The sequence below is a fragment of the Necator americanus genome, chromosome II (assembly GCF_031761385.1).
Source record: "Necator americanus strain Aroian chromosome II, whole genome shotgun sequence".
Lineage (NCBI taxonomy): Eukaryota > Metazoa > Nematoda > Chromadorea > Rhabditida > Ancylostomatidae > Necator > Necator americanus.
The window spans coordinates 40,462,532-40,482,125 of record NC_087372.1 but is presented as its reverse complement, the minus strand read 5'-3'; the positions used below and the strand labels follow the sequence as shown (position 1 = coordinate 40,482,125).

Below are 19,594 nucleotides of genomic sequence, written 5' to 3'. Positions count from 1 at the left end.
AAAGCAGAGGAGAAGTCACGATAGGTTTCAGGAGAATAAGCAAAGTTTAGGTAGCTGCACCTCTCCAGAAACCTCCAAACCGAACTCAACAAGCTGAGCTGACTTCGGGTTATTGTAGTAGGACGCTTTGATAGTAATATTTTCCAGCGAGTGCAGAATCATCATCAGTTCACTACGTGTTATCGGCTGACCAGTTGATAACAAGAAGTTTTCCTGAATGCAAATTTTTAGGGAAAATGATCAACAGTGTCGGTTCACTGTGCAGTAATTGAATAACCATCGTGACTATGGCAGGAAATATCCTGCTACTAACAGAAAATGATAGTTTATTAGAGTTCAACAGGCTCTGCATTCCACTTTTTCTCTTGAAATTTTCACTTAAAACATTAATATTTGTTTTACAAAGGGTTATAATTTGACTCTTGATGAAAAATGGGATGAAAAGCTTGGTCGGCAAAAGGACAGTTTCGAAGCAATCTTGAATAATTTTAAAAATTTCCTCAGCATTTTCATACACTTCAAATAGTATGGCTCCGATAGCACAGTACATGAATACTGTAGGAAATTGAACTAGCCAGCGATCCTTCATCCGCTGTGTAGGTGACAATGCTTTTTATGAAGCAAAATGTCAAGAAAAAAGCTATGGAAATCCAATAATGTATTTTTGACAAGTTTAAAGAAACAAATTGATGTTCCTGCTACTTTAAAAATAATTTTGTGTCCGCTTTTCTATTCCATGTTTTCTTCTTATCAAATGGATATGGAAAGAGTTTAGTTTATAGCGTAGAAGGGGTTAAAAAAATAGTAGCAATAGTAGAGCCCATACCGGCAACAACTTCACCCTGACGCTGAACGCCTCTTCAGGGTGTGCTGGCTGTTCAGGAGCCCAAAACTCGGCTGTCATATTATTTCCGTAAAGCCGTACGTCTGCATCAGAGCTCATCACATGTTTACCTTCTTGCGGATGTGAAGACATTTGGAAGTACAGCTGAAAAAGGAAAAGCAATTAGACATAAGAGTTATGCGGCTAGGTAAACTGAGAACTCACTGTTAAGCCATAACTGCTTGTATAGTCTGATCCATGAGTTATTGGTGCGTTAAAGTACACACTAGCCGGCGATCCTTCATCCGCTGTGTAGGTGACAATGTCTTCCTCAACTGTGAGGTTACCCACCGGATCATCGACGGTGAATCCAGACATATCAAATGAGGTCTGCAAACTATGTTTAGGGATTTGCACCTTGCTGCCAAGAAAAAATCAACGCCTACAATTGAGACCGGGAACATGCTGGATCTGCATTGATCGGTAGTACCGAAGCAGAAACAGTTGATACATCCCTTCGGATTTCCGGCTGATAGATCAAATGTGCCCGGTTTGCAAGTATCGCACTCGCGTCCAGCAACATTTTCCTGAAACACGCTTTCGTGCATCTACTTCTTTCAGATGGCTAGTTTAACAACCTTGCAAGTGCATCGTGCATTCGATGGATCGCAAATCTCCTCGGTTGTTCCTGCCGTGTTACAACGACATGCGTAACAATGTGGGAATCCATAAAATCCAGGAAGACAGCGATCACACTGGCGTCCACCGACGGACTCACGGCACCTAAAACAGAAGAGTGGAACAAATCATGTGGAATCTTCTACTTTCATAAATTGTCCAAATCAAAATGTGACTCATTAGGTTCAGTCCATAAAGCATGTACACATTGTGTGCTCTAACGAATATAACGCAACATCAACAACATCTCATTGCGGTTTAAAAAGGTAGGAAATAAAAGAAAAAAAGAGGGAGAAAGAGTTAGGAAGGCCTCAATTGATGGTTATTTTGAGGAAATATAGTCGGGAAGAAAAGAATGAGCGAATATAGTCAAAAACACCCACAAGCACTGTCCACTATTTGGATCACATTGTAACGATGCACCTTCCGACCCCTGTGGATGGCATCCACACTGAAATAAGTCTTTGTTAAATGGGAGAAAGATTTTATTTAGATCACTGGCTCATACATATGAACCATTGTATTTCTAGGTTGAAATTGAACAGCTACCTTCTGACAACCAATCAGTGGATCGTAACCGAATGCGTAGCTCACACATTTGTCGCAAGATGTACCCTCAACGTGTGGAGGGCAGAAGCACTGTCCAGTCTGTTCATCACACTGTTGCCCAATGCTGCATTTGCATTCTAAAATTTAGTTTTTTTTTAGCCCTCAATCCCATAATTTTTAAAAAAATATTCTCTCGTAGCATTTAACATAACATTTTTTCAAAAAACTAGTAATCTACGATTTGGCCAAAAAACAAATCTCTAGCGAAATCTTCTCAAGAGACAAGAGAAGAGTGCGTTCAGTTCTATGGCAAATAAATAACAAAATGTAACAGCACTTATGCATTCCGGATAGTTGAAGTATCCAGGCGCACATCTCTCACAACGTCGTCCAATGATATTCGCTTTACATTTGCACTGTCCACCGTATTCGTCACAACAGAACGACTCTGATCCCTTAACAAATAACCTCTTACCCAGTATACGTCTAACAATGCCAAAACCAAAACTTACCCTAGCATTACAATCGCATGAAAAGGCCGCTGCATTGAATTCGGTCGTGAGGGAGAAGATTTTCTCACGGCAGAAGTCGGTCACATTTTCAGGGCTATAGTGAGATGAAATAATTGACAGCGATAAAATAGGAGAAGAATGCAAGTGAGGAAAAATGAAAAAACGTACTCGTTCTGATAAAAATCGGAGCTGCACTGCTGAATGAATTCCGACGAGAGATCGATTGGCAGAGGAGTCATAAGGTTTTCATGGAAAGAATGGAACGGCACAGCAGTAATTGAGTCCTAAATCGCCTTACTTCTCTAACTGTTCTATTTTTTATTCTTCTAATAGAGCTTTCTACATGAGGAAAGAATCTCCTTCAGAAAACATTAGTAATTATTACTGGTAATTATAACATTAGTAATTATTTTGGATCCGTGAAATAATGGATCTAAACTGTACATAAGATCAATGTAATCTCAAGCTGAAATGAACTTGAGCAACACTTACAATAAAGACCGGTCCTTTTTGGGAAGTGTTGTGATACAAAGTTGCAATGTACTTATCTTCCATCCAGAACTGGATCACCTAAAAGTGGTAATTTCAAGAGAAAAACGGATAAAAAACCAAGTTCCAATTCCTCTTATTCTGATCAAGTTATCTAAAATCAGTGCAATACAAAACAATCATGTTATCCTTTCTAGATTTAGGAGATGATATCCATTTCGACTCAAAACTACTCAACATGTCAACTAAACATAGGACATTACATTTGTTTTGCCTTCTACAGGGCTCATAAAATGTTTGTGCAAAGCTAGCTGATTTTTGTTCATTATTATACACCTGATTACGAATATTTTCATATTTTCATATTTATTTTTTTATTATGTAATATTTATTTAATGTTATTTATTACTCACTTTATTTATTATTTTTTTATATTTTATTTTTCATTTACAAGAACAAATCAATTTAAACTTGTTCGGTTTCTCTGCACTTCAGTATCAAAAGGATCTTCTTGCCAAGTTCGCTACACCCGCCCTGCCACTTACCTCCGGCTTCTCCTTGTCCCTAATTAACGCACGACAACCACTGACTGATGGGCAGTACGCGAGCGGGACGACCGCTGAAATAAGATAAGTGAATGTCAGCCTCATATTTGTAAGACAGCCATGGAGCTATCAAAGGAAGCGATAGGGTAGCATTCAAAAGCCTTATACGTATAGCAGCGAAAGGATAGCATAGATTCAATGTGTTTATGAGCTACAACAAACCATGGTATTCTAGAAGAGATGCTTCACTCTCTGAAATATTATGATCTACTCGATCTGATTGATGGATTTAAAAAAAAACAGTGTTTTCTCATCAAGGAATTATCACGACTTATAGACGAATGCAAAGAAGTGCGCAGCAAACATGACAAAAATAAATCTTACCCTCGTAGTAATGGTCATTTTGCAGGAGTACACCTATATCCAAAGGTGTGTTGTCTGGATTAAAGTATTGCACAAGGAACATGTAGTGTCCACGTCCAGGCACAACTCCGCTCATTTCGAGAGTACCCTGAATAGGAATGAGCTTTTTTCCGGGCTTGCCTACGTCACGTTTTCAAAAAAAAAAGTGTCGCCATGCTTGTGAAATAGTCTAAGCATTAACACCTTGCGTACCTGACTATCATCCAACGGGACAACGGTTACTTCTTTAGGATGAGCAATGGGAAATGGTAATTTGTCGCCGGAAATAGCATTTTCCTAAATGAAATTGACTTACTCATTGGAAACACACTAAGCGCCAAAAACCTCAGTTTGACTACTGAAAGGTGGAGAAAAGTGTATTAATTGCAGCCACACTGTAACTATTACCTGGTTGGCACCGGCCTCGGCTTCCGTCGCTATAGAATTACCAGCTGGTGGGTGCTGTTGTGGAACACATTTGCCGTCTTTTCGGACACACACTGGCACCTACAACTAAGTTTTGCTTCTTTCGTGGATAATGACTATTTCTCTTGAGCTCTTAATGGCAAAGCCGGCTGATACACGTGTCAATAATTTTTCGAATCCTATAGAGCACTTTTGAGAGAAAACTGTTACTGACCTGCTGAAGATATTCATTAGTCCATCTATTCTTCGCTATTAGATTCACAGCAGCTATGCCGAACTGGGTCATCGGTGGAATATGTAACTGTACGGTAGCTGTTCCCTTCGTTAACAGTACACTCGCAACTTTTCCATCCTCGGTAACCACTTCACGGCAAAACGTCCTACGAAACGTAGCATAGATTACCCTTTGGTCTCTAGCACAAATGTGAACATTCTAATCTTACGCAAATGGACAATGATGTATAGTAATGGATCCGTTGAGTTTTTCCTCGCCATCCTGGGTGATATCTAGCGTAAGAGGAACTTGGTACTTGTCTGGATTGTGGTACTCCACAACCACGGTATAATCGTAGTCTTCTGGGACTTCAATGTTTGTCTGAATTTGTCAAATTAGTCTCAACAGCAGATAAAAGTGAAAGCACCCTTCTTACTTCGATCACTTCTTCATCCTCTCCTGCTTGAACATGAGCTGCAGTTCCGATAATTTCAGGCAATATTTCTACCGGTACCTGGATAAAAAGCACAAATTAGCTAATTAGAAAATACCTGACATTATTCATCGGAGCAGTTTAGACGACTTAGCACTTACCGTGTTCAGATCACTTGTTGTTCCATCAATTTTCACTTCCTTGAATGTATCTTTCTGCTCATTTACGTCAGCACGCGCAGCAACCGCCATAGGTGGGTATAACAAATCCACACAGGTTGTATTATGAGCAGTATGTGCTTCACATGGTTCTGCTGCCCTTTCTTTAAGTACAGTGCCAAGATAGTACTCAGCAGGCAGTACGACGACAAAGTCCTGAAAAGAACAGTATGTATTATAATTTGGCCTACATAGACGTTTACTGAGATTATTTATCCAATGGTTGTCGCACCCTAATCATCTTTCGACCTAAACCGTCTGCATATCTAATCCTTCAAGCTAAGCTTGCGGAGTTCAACACTCCTTTTCTTAGAAGAGTATCAATTGTGAGCAGGTAGAAGTCGAAATAAATGAAAATTTTCAAGCTGATATCTTGTTTCAATCTCGTTCTTAATTTCAACCACAACCTAAAAACTCACCAAGAACAAGCGCTGCTTGGTAGCGATGCTGATCGACCATTTACCCGGATTCAGAATAAATGGTTTTCCTGCTACGGTTACTTCTTTTACTGCAGGAGCGTTTGTTGGCGGAAAAACGACCTTTTCAGATTGTTCAATGTCTGAAATGAGCCTTAATTTGTAGATTTAATGTAAATTGCTTGTTGTTTCCGAATCAATCAATACAATTTCTATCAACAGTACCAAAAATATCAACTACCCTGATGTGGACTATGAGTTTCTGCAAAAAAAAAAAAAAATTAGCAAGCCTGATTCAGAACATTAGTATCCGTGGAGAATTAGTCGTCGTGCGAACAAAATGCATATAAGGGACCAAAAATAACTCTGACCTAATCTAAAGCCAGTCATGGAGAATTTACTCTGACTTTCCACAAAATTTACCGCCCTTTTAATTTGTGCGGGAAGGAGAGTGGTATTAGCAAAAAGTGCAAAGCAAACATAGTGATGCTGAAAGTTTTCCTCTGCTAACCTTGAGTGTGTGTCATCCTTGGAGCGACACTCACAATAGCATTGATGGGCACGGTAGTTGGGTTGTGGTATTTGAACAGAAGCCTGTACACCGAAGACTGAAATGGTGAGTTCAGGTATTTCACAGCGGAGCAGTTCACCATTAAAACTACTGAGCCGAAAAAAAAACGAAACAGAAATTATGGCACACATACCTTCGCAACATCGATATCCAGAATAATCTTTTCCTGAATTGGTGAGAATACTGCATATCCACGCCAACTGTAGTTTGGAAACTGATCCTCATCAACGGCAAAACGAACGGGTCTGTTATCGTCGGTATGACCGTCTTCGGCTTCATACTAGAGCAAACAAAACTTCTAAACACGACTTCTGAAGGTCACAAAAATAACAGTACCTGGTGATGCCACAATGTTGGAAAATAATGATTTTCTATGGGTTTATCACATCGCAGACCAGTTACTCTCGGACGGCAGCGACACTGACCGCTAACCCCATCACAATCTGCACGCAACGCACCACCAATATCACAATTGCATGCTGAAAACACTTCCTTAATTCAATTACAATTTAATTTAATTCAATTTTTAAATACAATTAGAACAAGATCATTGTTTAAAAAAACGTTGGCTTATTACTGTAAGTGTAGCACAAATGACTGCATATTCCAAAGTACATTTGTAATTCTCTCTCACTGATCAGATGTTGATCGCTTCGTCATCGCTCAGTTGTCACTCGCCGGGATTACGACGGCAAATATGAAAAAACCTAGGCGGCGACGTGGGGGAAAAAATCCCTTCTTGCAGTGTGATTTCTACCTACTTCCAGCAGACATGTGTTTGGCGAAACATTGCAAGCATGAAAGCTAAGCTTTGACTAGTTACAATAAACCAGGTTAAACTGACTTTGGTGAAATTTTTGTAACACAAAAATTCAGATAAATCAAGATAGGTCTTCTTATAAGGTGTGGAGACTATCACAAATGAAATAAACAATAGGGATGATTATTTTAGAAAAAAAAACACCCAAAATGTCAACGATGGTGTCATAATATTATAACTGGCACATCAGAAGGTTACCGTACCAACTACAGAGACTAACTCCAGCTCTAGTAATGTGTGTGTCATTAGGCGATGCTCAGGTCATGTACCTCTTCTTTCGCACAGTTCGTTTGCAGGGGAGCTCAAGTGGTGACTTACGTTCGCATCCGAGCTGGTTGAACCCTTGCAAATTGTAGAATCCATCGGCGCATTTGTCGCATCGTCGGCCACCTGCATTTCGTTTACAGACACACTGCCCTGATCTAAACACAACAATTTATCCCGCATTTTATTCCGTGTGCAGGATCTCTATCGGACATATGTCCGCGATTGTAATCAGAAAATAAAGCTAGAAAGACGAGTTGTAGTCAGGAAGAAGACTTACCTCATATCGCATGTGTTAGACATAGAAAGAGTTCCATTCAAGTGGCAGTCACATTCTGAAAAAAGAACAGTAAAATGCGGACAATAAATGAACTTTTAATTCCACAATAAAAGGCTGTGAACGAAACATGCAGACTGATATTAATGCGTTACTTTAAAGATCATTCCATGGAAGAAATAACTCACCGATACATCCATCAGGGTGGTGGTATTGAAGGTCCCAAAATGTTGGCTTGCATTGGTCACAAATCCGACCATCGACATTCTTACGGCAAGAGCACAGTTCTCCCGGTTGTACCTAAACGAGGACCTCTAGCTATAGAACTGTTAATTATTGAGGATTTCAACAGTTATACAAGTTATTTACTACTGTACTCAATATGTGCAAACGTTTTACCTTGTCGCATCCAGCAAAGTCAAGGGTAACACCAGCTGGGTGGCAATTACACTCCTCACATGCTGGGAAATTGTAGAAATTCGGTTTACATCTATCACATCTTTCTCCCTACAATAATATCATATAGATCTTTAAGCAACACATTCACTGTAGCATTACGAACCTCGAAATTTCCTTTGCAATAACAATTTCCCTTGTTGTCACAGGCTTGACCTTTGGCTCCCTCGATTAGGCAGCTACAAGCCTACAAACAGACAGAAGATATTATGAGCACAAGAAATGCGGCATGATCCCTATACGTATTCAAGGCGAGGTTGGGATACGTTACAACTCGATAGAACAATCCTCACTTTACAATTAGGATAATCGTAGAATCCTACAGCACATTTATCGCAAGTTCTCGCTGTAAAATTTGCATAACATGGACATTGCCCGGTAGCAGCATCGCACTCCAAAGCTTTAGCACCTGCGCCCATGCAGTTGCATTCTGCAATTCAAAACATTGCGTAGAACAATGTAGCAGAGAGGAGAGAGTGATTTCTAAACAATCAATGATAGTCCATAAAAAAAAATAACCTTTGCAGTTCGGGTATCCGTAATATCCAATGTCGCACTGATCACATTTCTCACCGTAGAACCCATCTTTGCACATACATTGTCCAGAATGAGGATCACAAACTCCGCCTTCGGTTCCGAGCGGATCACAGTTACAGACTTGAATATTTTTTAAGTAGGAGGGACACTCCACAAGATTTTAAACGGTGATGAATCCCTACATGTGCAGTTCGGGAATCCAAAGAACCCTGATTGACATCGGTCACACATTAATCCGCTGAACGATGGTTTGCATACACATTGTCCTGTTTCTGCAGAACAATTCGAGTGGGCAGCACCAGTTTCATCACATTGACATTCTGTGAATTAGTACTTGCAGAAGATTAAGATAATTATTATATTGTAAAGCTATTATTTACAAATTCATAAACAAACAATACTGCAGTCCAAAACAGCGAAATGACTTCTGGAGTCAGGTAGCTGTCACTGGCAGGGAAAAAGAAAAAAATTCACAGAAAGTATGAATTAGAACACAACAATCATGCTGCAGTTTCCAACTGGGACCCCACAACACCACGGTCACTACATATTTCATCTAACTGATAAATTAGATTTCAATTTCGTATCCAAGTACTATAGACCAAATATTTTCTAGAAGCATTCATGACTTCAATCCAGTGCAAACGTTAACGCTGCAAGAAATGCAGGATAGTACGCCTAGTAGTGAGCGTTCGAATCACACGTTTCGTACACTTGATACACCACCAATCCGAAAATTTATGTCAAATCCAGTTTTGACATTAATTAAGATTACCCTTGCATCCAGCTGTCACGTTGGTAAACCCAGGTTCACACGTCTCACAGAACGTCCCACCGAAACCAGGCTTGCACGGGCATTGTCCGTTTTCAGGCTAAAAAAATATAGATTTAAAAAACTCTGGAGTTCAGAAGTATCAGCTCCAATTCATTCCTTCGAATCGCATAGTTTTAGCTACCTCATTTCCAAATATCTTCTTAAAACTAATGTAAAAATGGTTGACCAACTAACTGACCAAACAAACATCTCCAACAGTCCCTTCGACAGCACATTCACATTTCTTGCATTCTGGTGGATCGTAGTATCCTTTGGCGCATTTGTCACAGTTTTCACCCTCAAACCTAGGTTGGCAGTAGCACTTGCCGGTCTCCTCCTCACAATCCTCAGTATGCTTGTTCGGATCGCATGCACACGCTAAAAACAACAAGGGATCAGTAGAACAGCTACAAAACTTGTGCATAAAGAAATTATATATGCTTAATTTGAAAAAAGTACTAGTGTAGCAAATAGAACGAAGCGAATACTAACGTTTGCATGGCATAGTATCGTTCCATCGGACTCCTTTGGGACGGTAGTAGCCGAATACGCACTTATTACAGTTCACTCCTTCGGTATGATCTCTACAGTTCAAACAACGACCGCCACCTTCGTAATTACCGTGGATATCAAGTGACAACCGATTGACAAACACATCCTCATCATACACACATTCATCAGAACGACCGAAACAATTGCATGCTGAACGAAGTCATTAGGTACCAATTTTCTCCACATCAGCAATGCTGAAGCAGAAAAACTTACGTTCGCAAGTAAAATTATTGTGAGCAGTTGTTGGCTGCCATTTCTTTTGCTCAAATCCTGGGCAACAACGTTCGCACATGTCACCGCAAGTGTTGTGCTCGCATCTGAAGAAAATCAGAAACATTTTATTGGTTTCATCCTTTCTATAGCCCGGAACGCTACCTGCACAGTAAAGCACGAGGCCTTCTTGGGTCAAGAATGTCACAGGTGCCAGCATGTCCATTGCATACACAACGTCCACCCATGAGGATTTCTTTGATTGAGTAGAAATACTAAACATACGGCAACATAACATAAGGTTGTTAACTGTTTTAATTGTTGGGCACAGCGAATATTTTCTCTTCATTATACGTTTGCCTTTAGATCCTTCAAAAACTAGCTGCATTCTTCATGCATGTTATATCTATCTCATCCGTTTTCTAGAAGATTCCACGACAAGGTGAAGAAATTTAAAAGAAAACATACTTGCAAACCCTAGTGCATATTGGAAGTAGCATTGAAAGGTAGTACAAAAACATTGGGCGTACCCTTCTCGTCACAGTAGGATCCGTTCTGTCATTCAAATCCATCAGATGTCCCTGTAAAGTTCTTGTACCAAGTAGACGAATCCTGACGTTTGTAGCTCTTGTGAAATTCTGGAGAGCTTCTGACGAGGAAAATTTGTTTCGACTTGGGCGATGTTCCAAAATTTTGATAACCATCTGAAATTATTCGATGACGGATTTGAATTAGTGATTCTAACCTGATGAATTTAATGCAAGACCCTTACTTCAGCGTTCTCCAATGGGTGGATGCCTGCCAAATCGGAACGACAGATCACACGATCGTCCTCGGAAATTGGTGACAACGATTCCATACCAAATTGCTGGAAATATGATCATTTATGAGTGAAACGTGGAGAAGAGGGAAATTAGCCCTTACCCTCATGCACTCAGCTGGTGTTTCCGCGAAGAAGTACCATGGTTGGAAAGTTTTCCCATAGTCAGTGGAGCGTTCAAGAATCCATGTCCCAGGCTTGGGACTGTTCGCCATTTGGATCCATACGTAAGCGACATGGAACTCCTGAAAGGAATATGAAAGGGTTGTGATCCAGACCACAGGTCGAATATCCCGTCTTGTCTTTAACCGAATACGCTTTTGATGGATATCGATTGTTAGCGAATTTAGAAAGTGCAGCTACGAGACCGGTCGGCTCAAACCTATGTCTACGAAGATGGAATATTTTCAACAATCTCGCTGGAGAACTACAAATCTTTAACTGAATGAGAATGGGCATTCCACAAAGTACCTGTTCAAGATCGATGGTAATATTAACGTGATTGAATTCCATTCCTCTCGACAACGGTGGAGATTGCCACCAACTCGTGTTACCGTCAACCATATTCTCCGCTGGATGTGCGTTTACAGTACCAGCCATACAGTGTCCACATCCGTGTCCACCCTAGAACACCAATTCTTTACGGAAATAAAACTAAAACATCAATGTGCTTATAATTATGAGGTGACACCACAATGAGAAATATAAGGCAATTATATTTGAAAAATTACATTATATTCAATTAAATATAAGGAAATTAAGCATGGAAGAATGAACTTGGGTCATAAAATCGATGGTGTGGTTAGTTAATTTTAGTTCCGTTTTTTTTTTTCGGACTTTATACCAAAGGTGTAATCGTTTTCAGGACTATGAATTCCAGCAATCAATAGGTACAGTTACAGTACTGTCAAAACGACATGAAGTTCCGTGCAGTTGCGTAACCTAACCGGTACGCTCCACCACACCGTTTCGAGCGCAACAGCTTACGTAGCTGCACCATGCTTCATGCCGTTTTGACTCAACTATAAGCAATTATATTCTTGTTTAAAGGCATCACTCCACGAATCTGAAGTGGCGCGGATTTCAGAAGTAGTATTCGTATACGGGGATAGTAGATTATAGAGAGGGGGTGATTCCGTCTATTCCTTCCTAATTGCCGTAAAAAACGGCCCGAAAGATACGGTTTCGGGCGTTCTGGCAATTTTCCACAAGAAGTTCGACTGGAGCGCGCCAGCCTTGTGTACGTGCCGCATCTTCCGGGCCGTTTTTTACGGCAATTAGGAAGAAATGGGCGGAATCACCCTCCTCTCCATAATCTACAATCCCGTATACGAATACTCCACCTGAAATTCGTACCACCTCAGATTCGTGGGGTGATCCCTTTAATGAACAAAAATAACTGAAGAACATTTACAACCGACGAGTTGCAGTCATTGTGCCAAGGTTCAAGGAATATCTTTTGGGCTTTCGAATGTGAGGAGAAATAAAACTGTTAATTTTAGTCGAAGAAGCCCGAAGCCTTGTGTGAGAACTAAAAACACAATGTTGTTCACTAGACAAGATGAAATAAAGCTGTGAAAATAAGGAAAGGATGTCAGAAGTGGAGAAAATGAAGAACAAAAAAGCATCAGTGCCGTACAAATCATTCTTAAACACTTTAGGACAGAGAGGAGCTAACTAATGACAAGATGTCGTGAATACACAAAGAAGGATGATGTTCGAGATTCTATCAGAACTGAGCAAAAGAAATTGTTGAATAGAGCGAACTGTCTGTGCATAGAACTCGCCAATGATTCGCCTTTGTTCACCATTCCATTTTTGGCGGGATCCCGCCAAAAATGATTGATCTAATCGACAGTCAACTGGTCAAAAATCGCGGCTGTTTTTTTTTTCCAGTGTTCATTTCACTAAGGGAAAATAGAAGCAAATTCTGATGAATAGTTAAATCGACAATCGAACGACAACTTTCTCGTCTATCTGTATGAAAAAAACTCAAATAGGAGAATTAAGTTTAATGACGAAAACGGTTTGATAACTCATCTTGGATAAAGTGTCGTTGGGGGGACACTCAGTGGCGCCCTTATTTCTCGAGGTAAATAATCAAATCAATCGGGGCCCTAAGGCCTAAGCATTAATCTTTGAGGATCTATGACATGTAAACTTAAGTGACTAAAAGAAAAAAGTAAGTTAGAGCTTCGGGAAATAAGAGGGCCAACGGCTGAGTGGCCCCCCAACGACACTTTACCCCTCATCTTACGGTACACCAAAGATTTCAGATAAAACTATATACGCTGCTTAGAATGGGCTGTAAAACATATATAGTAGGGGCAAAATGACCTGAAGCCCGTACGCAATTGCGTACGCGGCATCTTTCGAGGCGCTTCGGAGGAGCGTAGCGGTTAGAATCGAGGTGGGACCATGGCGAGCTGCAGAGATGGGTGGCGGTAGCCGAGGATCCTTCCACGATGCCAACCGCCACGCTCAATCGGGCCGCTTCAAGCGCAGCCGCTTACGCAACCGTACCGTGCTTCATATCGTTCTGACCCTACTATAGCCATGGATTTCTTCCAGCTTCCCGAGTAGACACAAAATTTGCTGAGAGCTATTTAAAACAAAAACAATTAAGTGTTAGAAAATGTTCTTGGCAGATGAAACATCACTAATTTGCACCGGTCTCTCTTCTCTTCACTTTTTTCCTGTAGATAATTTTTACCATTGGGTATTTTCATGAAAGAAGTTCACAAACGAATTATATGTGCGAATTAGCCAATCACAGCAGATGTCCTTGTAGGACCGCCCATTTGACCAATAGCAACGCAAAAAAAACGACTGGTTACAAAACTCTTTGTCATTCGTCTACTAACCTGAATAAACGCTTCACGTTCTTGCCTTAGTTCGGCAAGTGGTAACGAATTGGTCGTGTCTTCCTGATATGAGTAATAATTTAGAGGAGAGTATTGAGTGGAACCTGGAAGAAATTGAGGAAATAATTGAACCAGTCACTCCTAATTTGAGCGAGTAACTGAGCTCTGGCACGTACCAGTAAGTGAGCAGTACACTTCGTTTATCGGTTGTCCGTTGTGTTCACCGCACGTGGAGCTGGCACGGATTGGTTTTCGATGCGAAATCGTCAACAAACTTGGTGTTAACACATGTGTGACCACACAAGCCACTAGTGCTGCTGATAGCAGCACCCGTAGCAGCATGGTAGACCTGCTGCAAGGAATATTTTTATTCTGTTGATATCCAAAAAAATAGTTTAGAACGAGAGATATATTTGAAAATTTCCACAGAATCATTTTAGAAATTCCTCAGCATATGATTCGGTGGAAGAAAACAGCATAGCGTAGAGAAAAGTAAAAACAAGAGGATTGGAGAAACAAGCTGGAAATCTCCGGAGAAATGTGGTGAAGATCTGAGAAGAAGAGGAGAACATTCAGATAATGCCAAATTTTTTCAATTTTATTATTTATTGATTTTTCGGGTCAAATTTCCACTTAAATCCAACAATCCCCTCATGTTTAATTGAATTCCCTAATTTTTCACCCGTAAAGCCCGACTTGTTTAAAATTTATAAAGTTAAAATTATTTTTTTTAATTATAAAATAATTCTTTAAAAAAAATACAAATTCTCGTCGTGTTGATACCTGAGAAAATAGAGCTTGGGGAAAATTTTTCTTGAGTAATTTCATTTCGAATGATCCTACATAAGTATCAGTTCGTTATCATTTTCTCCCATTTATTTCACCAGAAATTTCTCAGAAAATTATTTTAACTCAATTAGATCTTCAGGTGGGTGTAGCGCAGCAGGTAAAAAGTCTTGCTGTGACTGTATTATTGATGGTTCGAAACTGCCCTAAAACCAACCTTGCCTTCTTCGATTCAGAGTCAATGATATGGTAACGGAGTTATTTGAGAGGATAAAAACATTAAATTGTTATATCGGCTGGGCCCGTAACTCATTGTATATGGGAACACGCGTTCCAAAAACTCAGCGATTACGAATTACAGTAGAACGCGTTGGCGCATCCCAAGCGGATTGATAGGACAGAGAGCTAAGAAAAATAGATCCATGGTTACGTAAAATATGCACTTTGATCCATTCTGCAATGTGCACATTTCCCCTATTTATTTTATTTTATTTTATTTTATTTTATTTTATTTTATTTTATTTTATTTTATTTTATTTTATTTTATTTTATTTCATTAAGCACAATATTATGTACTTGTTTTTTAAATTTATATTATTTATGTTTTATATTAATGTTTTTTATTCCATTTGTTACAGAATGGCTCAAAAGGTGATTGAGTAACATTAAAAAGTGGGTAGCATCTTCGATTATTCCTAAAGACTAAAGGAATGACTCCTAGAAACTCCTAGCTACCATGGTATAAGTAGATCTCAAAGCTTAACATGCCACAGTAGATAGAGGTGCTTTCAGGACTTAGAACAAAGTTTATTTTAGTTACATAGCTGAAAAATAAGCAGTGATAGTAGATAGGAAATTTCTGGAAACTAGGGATTTGGTAGAAAATCTCATTCATAGATTCAGTCATAGATTAATCCTCAAACATTTTTCGGATAATTAGATAGACTTTGGTCAATTCTTTTGCGTGGATTTAAGGATTTTGGGCATTTTCTTCTTAAATCCCAGAAAATATCACAAAATGGAGTTACAAATGGAAAGCAAGCGAGATGTATACTATAACGACTATCCGTACAGTGTATACAGCATCGAAATAAACGTTTCCGCACCGAATACGAGTTTAGATTAAATAAAAGTGCAAAATGATCCGAAGTAGCCCATCGCTAGCGATTGTAAGAGCACAAATGTGAGGAATGGCCGAGTGGAGGGGAGGAGAGAAGAGAGTGTGTGGTGGCATCAGTTACATCTGCTGTGAACAGCCGAAAAAGTGAGATGGACCGGCAGCAGCTGCTCTTCCCGTTTCACCAGATGTTCTCGGATCTCTCGGGGGTAACTCAACACAAAACTCTTTTAGGCTCAGGGGTCCGGAAGTTGAGGAATTTACTAGGGATAAGTAGATTTTTTTTTGGAAATTTTGATTCGATTGAACAATACAGTCCAGGACTGCATCTTCTGGTATGTATAACTGGAGCTATCCTTAACTCCGAAAAATATATAGGTTCCTCGAAGGCACTCGAGTTCCCTAGACCGTAAAAAAAATCCAGAAAAATAAAAAAATTAGGAGGAAACTATATGCGAAATCGTGAACTACAGCGAAGCGGGCTTCAACTCCCGTATATGAAATTTTGTTATTAAATTACTTACATAAGGCTGAAAATGGAACATTCTAGTAGGAAAAAGTGCTGAAGAATGAAATACAGTTCCGAACGAAGACAATGTAGAACTTGACCTTAAAAATAATGAAAAATAATGAATAATTCGGTAAAATACTGGATAATTCGGTTCCTCTTTCGTTGCCAAATTCTAAGCAATCCATTTCCAGAAATTTTTATCCCCATCTTATCGGAATCATCAAAATCACTTCGCCAAGTAGTGTAGGACAAAGCTTACAAAAGAAAAGGGAGATAGTAGAGAATGTTTGAGCATTCTAAGTTTTTTTTCTTTGATTGTCAAGAAAAAGTAGCTTCTTTTTTGTTTTCTGGTTTCCTTCGCCATCAACTTGGAATGATCTGTCTCAGAATATGAACTACATCATAAATTAATATATATGAGATGACATAACCGCAATGGTCAACAGAAGCCACGAATAAATAAAAAATTTAAAACATTAAAACAAATATGGCTCGGTCTTCTATCAAGTTGTCCAATAAGTTTTCTTGCTACTTTTCTGGATTTTTTTTTCACTCAACAAAAAAGATATTCCAATCAAGAAGATAGTCAGCAGGACCCGCAGTGGTTTTCATCGTTGGATTTAAAATTATTGATTGTTTTAGCTTAGGATTCAGGTCGTTGGCTGGGTTAAATTGTTGAAGACTGTGGAAAGCAACTTATAGGACAACCAAATATATTCCCGAATTAATAAACAAATGAGTGGAGAAATAAATAAGTCGGTTAAGGTCCTTAATGGCTCGTCTGATTTTTCCTAAAGACCAAAATAACACCACATATTCGGCTGAAAGGCTAAATACACTCAAACGAAGACCAAATGATCCGAGTTAGGTGTTAACAACACAGATTAGATACTATCTGGATCTGTTTATTGACTTATTATGGAGTGATTAGCTCCTACGGTCATAGCGATACCAATTTACTGTAATCGTTCTATAACCAGCAACCATAGGACTAAATTACTAATGACCATGTTTATGATTATTATAAAGACTTACCGCGATCCTCCTTACGCATCCAATCAATAACGGATCAAACGCCATAGATGAGGTATCGCGATTTGTAATAGATTTCTAAATGAGAAAATTGTTTGCTTATGTAAAAATACTGGAAAGATCTGTTTTTTCCCCCCAACTCTCCACTTCATACTGTAGTTATATAGTATTTTTATTTTTTACTTTTTTATACTGTAGCCTTTCAGATGTGGTTATACGTAAACACAAACAGTACGACAGTAGTATTTTTGAATAATTATGAACATTAGATTGAGGATTTCATCTAATCCTCACACAAATGGCATTGTAAGAATCCTCTCGGGACTCTTTGACCTATGGCGGTCGATCGTTCATTGTGGATCGGCTAATCTTTTTATTGTTCTGAGAGTCGACAAGTTAGAGCACTCTATACTTCATCGTTCGACATGTAAATTTTTCGAATATACCCAACTACTTCTTAAATTTCTTTTCTTCTTTCTTCTTTTTCATTTCTTTCCTACTTTCTTTTTTCTTCTCTCTTCTCCTCTTCTTTTCGCGTTTTATTTTCTTATCTCTTATTTCAGTCATTCATTCTTGATCTTTCACGTGCTGGTCTTGTTTCTCATCGATGAATTACTCTCTTTGAACTCATTCTATCATATGTCACACCGACGATAAGCCTAGGTCAACGTACAGGTCATCATTATCCCTTCCAGACTTTTTTTTTGTGGATGATTGAGAGCCATATAGATTTGTGACAACAACTGCTCCACCTCTTTTTTAAAGGCATCACTCCACGAATCTGGAGTGGTACGGATTATGGAGAGGGGTGTGATTCCGTCCATTTCTTCCTAATTGCCGTAAAAAACGGACAGGAAGATGCGGCGCCGCAGAGGGCTGGTGCGCTCCAATCGAACTCCTCGTAGAAAATACTGCGCCGGAACGCTCGAAGCCGTATCTTCCGGACCGTTTTCTACGGCAATTAGGAAGAAATGAACGGAATCACCCTTCTCTCAGTAGTCTCCCATCCCGTATACGAATACTCCACCGCGAATCCGTACCACTCCAGATTCGTGGGATGATGCCTTTAAAAGCAGCTTTATTCGATTATAGCTAGTCATTGAGGGCAAGACCGTAAAATGTTTGGTAAAATTGTGTTCAATATAGAAAACTGTCTCGCAGATTATTTCGCGATATAAATATTTGAATTTACGTTAATCAATTCGTCTAATCCTCTCTCTCCATGCGATAAACTTCATAGAATACTGTTTGCAATACGCTAGATAGTGTATTTGGGAACTCACCATAGTCCTGGTTATTTGAATTCCTCACGAAATTGGAGGCGAACGTGTAGTCGCATCCCAAGTGGATTGATCGATGCCAAGAACTTTATCCTTGATCTGTTTTTACGGTGATTTGACCTAATACCAACACTCGCGGTACTGTACTTAGGGGCTAAGCACAGTCGTTTTTTCATAGCCCCGCAAAAAAAGCACATACAAGCAGTCAAGAAATTTACTCAACAATTAAACACCGAAGAGAAATGTCGCACAGTTTGTCACAGGATATCAATACTCGTACGTGTTTTGCGCAGTAAATGAACCAGGATAACGAACAAAAGTCAATGATAACCAGACAAACAATAGGAAAGTGTACATAGCAACTTGAAGAGTTCGTTTAAGAGATCTGTTAATAATAGTTTGGAAGACCTTTAAATGAACAACAAAAAACAGCTCATATATAACAACATGCATTCTTTTGTTCGCAATTTTTCAAACAACATACTAGGCAAAAAAATACTACTAGTTATTCCTCCAAAAAAAAAACTATATTCGAACAATGAGATTAGGGAAATGGGATGCATAGATACCTTTTAACTCAAGGAAACTGGCGACTAAGGGAGGTACCTGCATGTGAAATGAAATGTAAAAAGGGAAGAAATTAGTACTGGCCTACATTAATGAACACAAATAAAAATAAAGTCAGAAAAGATAACTAGTCACAAAAATCTCAAGAAGAAATTTAAATCTGTAAACAAACAGTAACAACACTTGCTCAATTTCCAAACAAAACATAATCACTTCTTGAATACCATGTAGAACAAACCGATATTAACCATGAAGCTAATTACTGCTATTGTAACCAGAAGAAGCGTAATCCAAGGACTTCTTGTTTGTTCTTCTCGTTGAGAAATGGATGTAAATGTGGATCTCGCCGGAGAATCCTCACGGCGCATAGAGCGGATGGATGGTAGGCCAGATACATTGCTTTTCGCCTGA

The 19,594-nt window shown here is 39.3% G+C and overlaps 1 protein-coding gene across 3 annotated transcripts in view; it reads right to left on the bottom strand.

Moving 5' to 3' along the window:
• Positions 1-19,594, bottom strand: part of RB195_020915 (uncharacterized protein) — a gene marked incomplete at both ends in the record, with an annotated part of 35,492 nt that overhangs the window by 11,101 nt on the left and 4,797 nt on the right. Inside the window, 45 exons of one of the 3 annotated variants that reach the window (XM_064189459.1) lie at positions 61-213; positions 827-988; positions 1,049-1,213; positions 1,270-1,410; positions 1,462-1,606; positions 1,885-1,952; positions 2,051-2,187; positions 2,388-2,505; positions 2,563-2,656; positions 2,731-2,846; positions 3,055-3,132; positions 3,597-3,670; positions 3,981-4,107; positions 4,212-4,295; positions 4,407-4,505; positions 4,639-4,804; positions 4,868-5,019; positions 5,075-5,152; positions 5,233-5,445; positions 5,709-5,848; positions 6,217-6,313; positions 6,410-6,556; positions 6,613-6,755; positions 7,415-7,518; positions 7,641-7,695; positions 7,826-7,937; positions 8,037-8,144; positions 8,200-8,280; positions 8,387-8,523; positions 8,613-8,750; positions 8,813-8,950; positions 9,406-9,502; positions 9,644-9,822; positions 9,937-10,146; positions 10,210-10,313; positions 10,372-10,481; positions 10,737-10,910; positions 10,979-11,074; positions 11,131-11,271; positions 11,498-11,650; positions 13,891-13,994; positions 14,067-14,125; positions 14,166-14,242; positions 17,340-17,414; positions 19,408-19,590. In XM_064189459.1, the coding sequence (XP_064045338.1) occupies positions 61-213; positions 827-988; positions 1,049-1,213; positions 1,270-1,410; positions 1,462-1,606; positions 1,885-1,952; positions 2,051-2,187; positions 2,388-2,505; positions 2,563-2,656; positions 2,731-2,846; positions 3,055-3,132; positions 3,597-3,670; positions 3,981-4,107; positions 4,212-4,295; positions 4,407-4,505; positions 4,639-4,804; positions 4,868-5,019; positions 5,075-5,152; positions 5,233-5,445; positions 5,709-5,848; positions 6,217-6,313; positions 6,410-6,556; positions 6,613-6,755; positions 7,415-7,518; positions 7,641-7,695; positions 7,826-7,937; positions 8,037-8,144; positions 8,200-8,280; positions 8,387-8,523; positions 8,613-8,750; positions 8,813-8,950; positions 9,406-9,502; positions 9,644-9,822; positions 9,937-10,146; positions 10,210-10,313; positions 10,372-10,481; positions 10,737-10,910; positions 10,979-11,074; positions 11,131-11,271; positions 11,498-11,650; positions 13,891-13,994; positions 14,067-14,125; positions 14,166-14,242; positions 17,340-17,414; positions 19,408-19,590 (5,532 nt within the window). Of the gene's footprint in view, positions 1-60; positions 214-826; positions 989-1,048; positions 1,214-1,269; positions 1,411-1,461; positions 1,607-1,884; positions 1,953-2,050; positions 2,188-2,387; positions 2,506-2,562; positions 2,657-2,730; positions 2,847-3,054; positions 3,133-3,596; positions 3,671-3,980; positions 4,108-4,211; positions 4,296-4,406; positions 4,506-4,638; positions 4,805-4,867; positions 5,020-5,074; positions 5,153-5,232; positions 5,446-5,708; positions 5,849-6,216; positions 6,314-6,409; positions 6,557-6,612; positions 6,756-7,414; positions 7,519-7,640; positions 7,696-7,825; positions 7,938-8,036; positions 8,145-8,199; positions 8,281-8,386; positions 8,524-8,612; positions 8,751-8,812; positions 8,951-9,405; positions 9,503-9,643; positions 9,823-9,936; positions 10,147-10,209; positions 10,314-10,371; positions 10,482-10,736; positions 10,911-10,978; positions 11,075-11,130; positions 11,272-11,497; positions 11,651-13,890; positions 13,995-14,066; positions 14,243-17,339; positions 17,415-19,392; positions 19,591-19,594 lie in introns of those variants that run through there. The other 2 variants (XM_064189458.1, XM_064189457.1) reach the window with 2 other exon arrangements.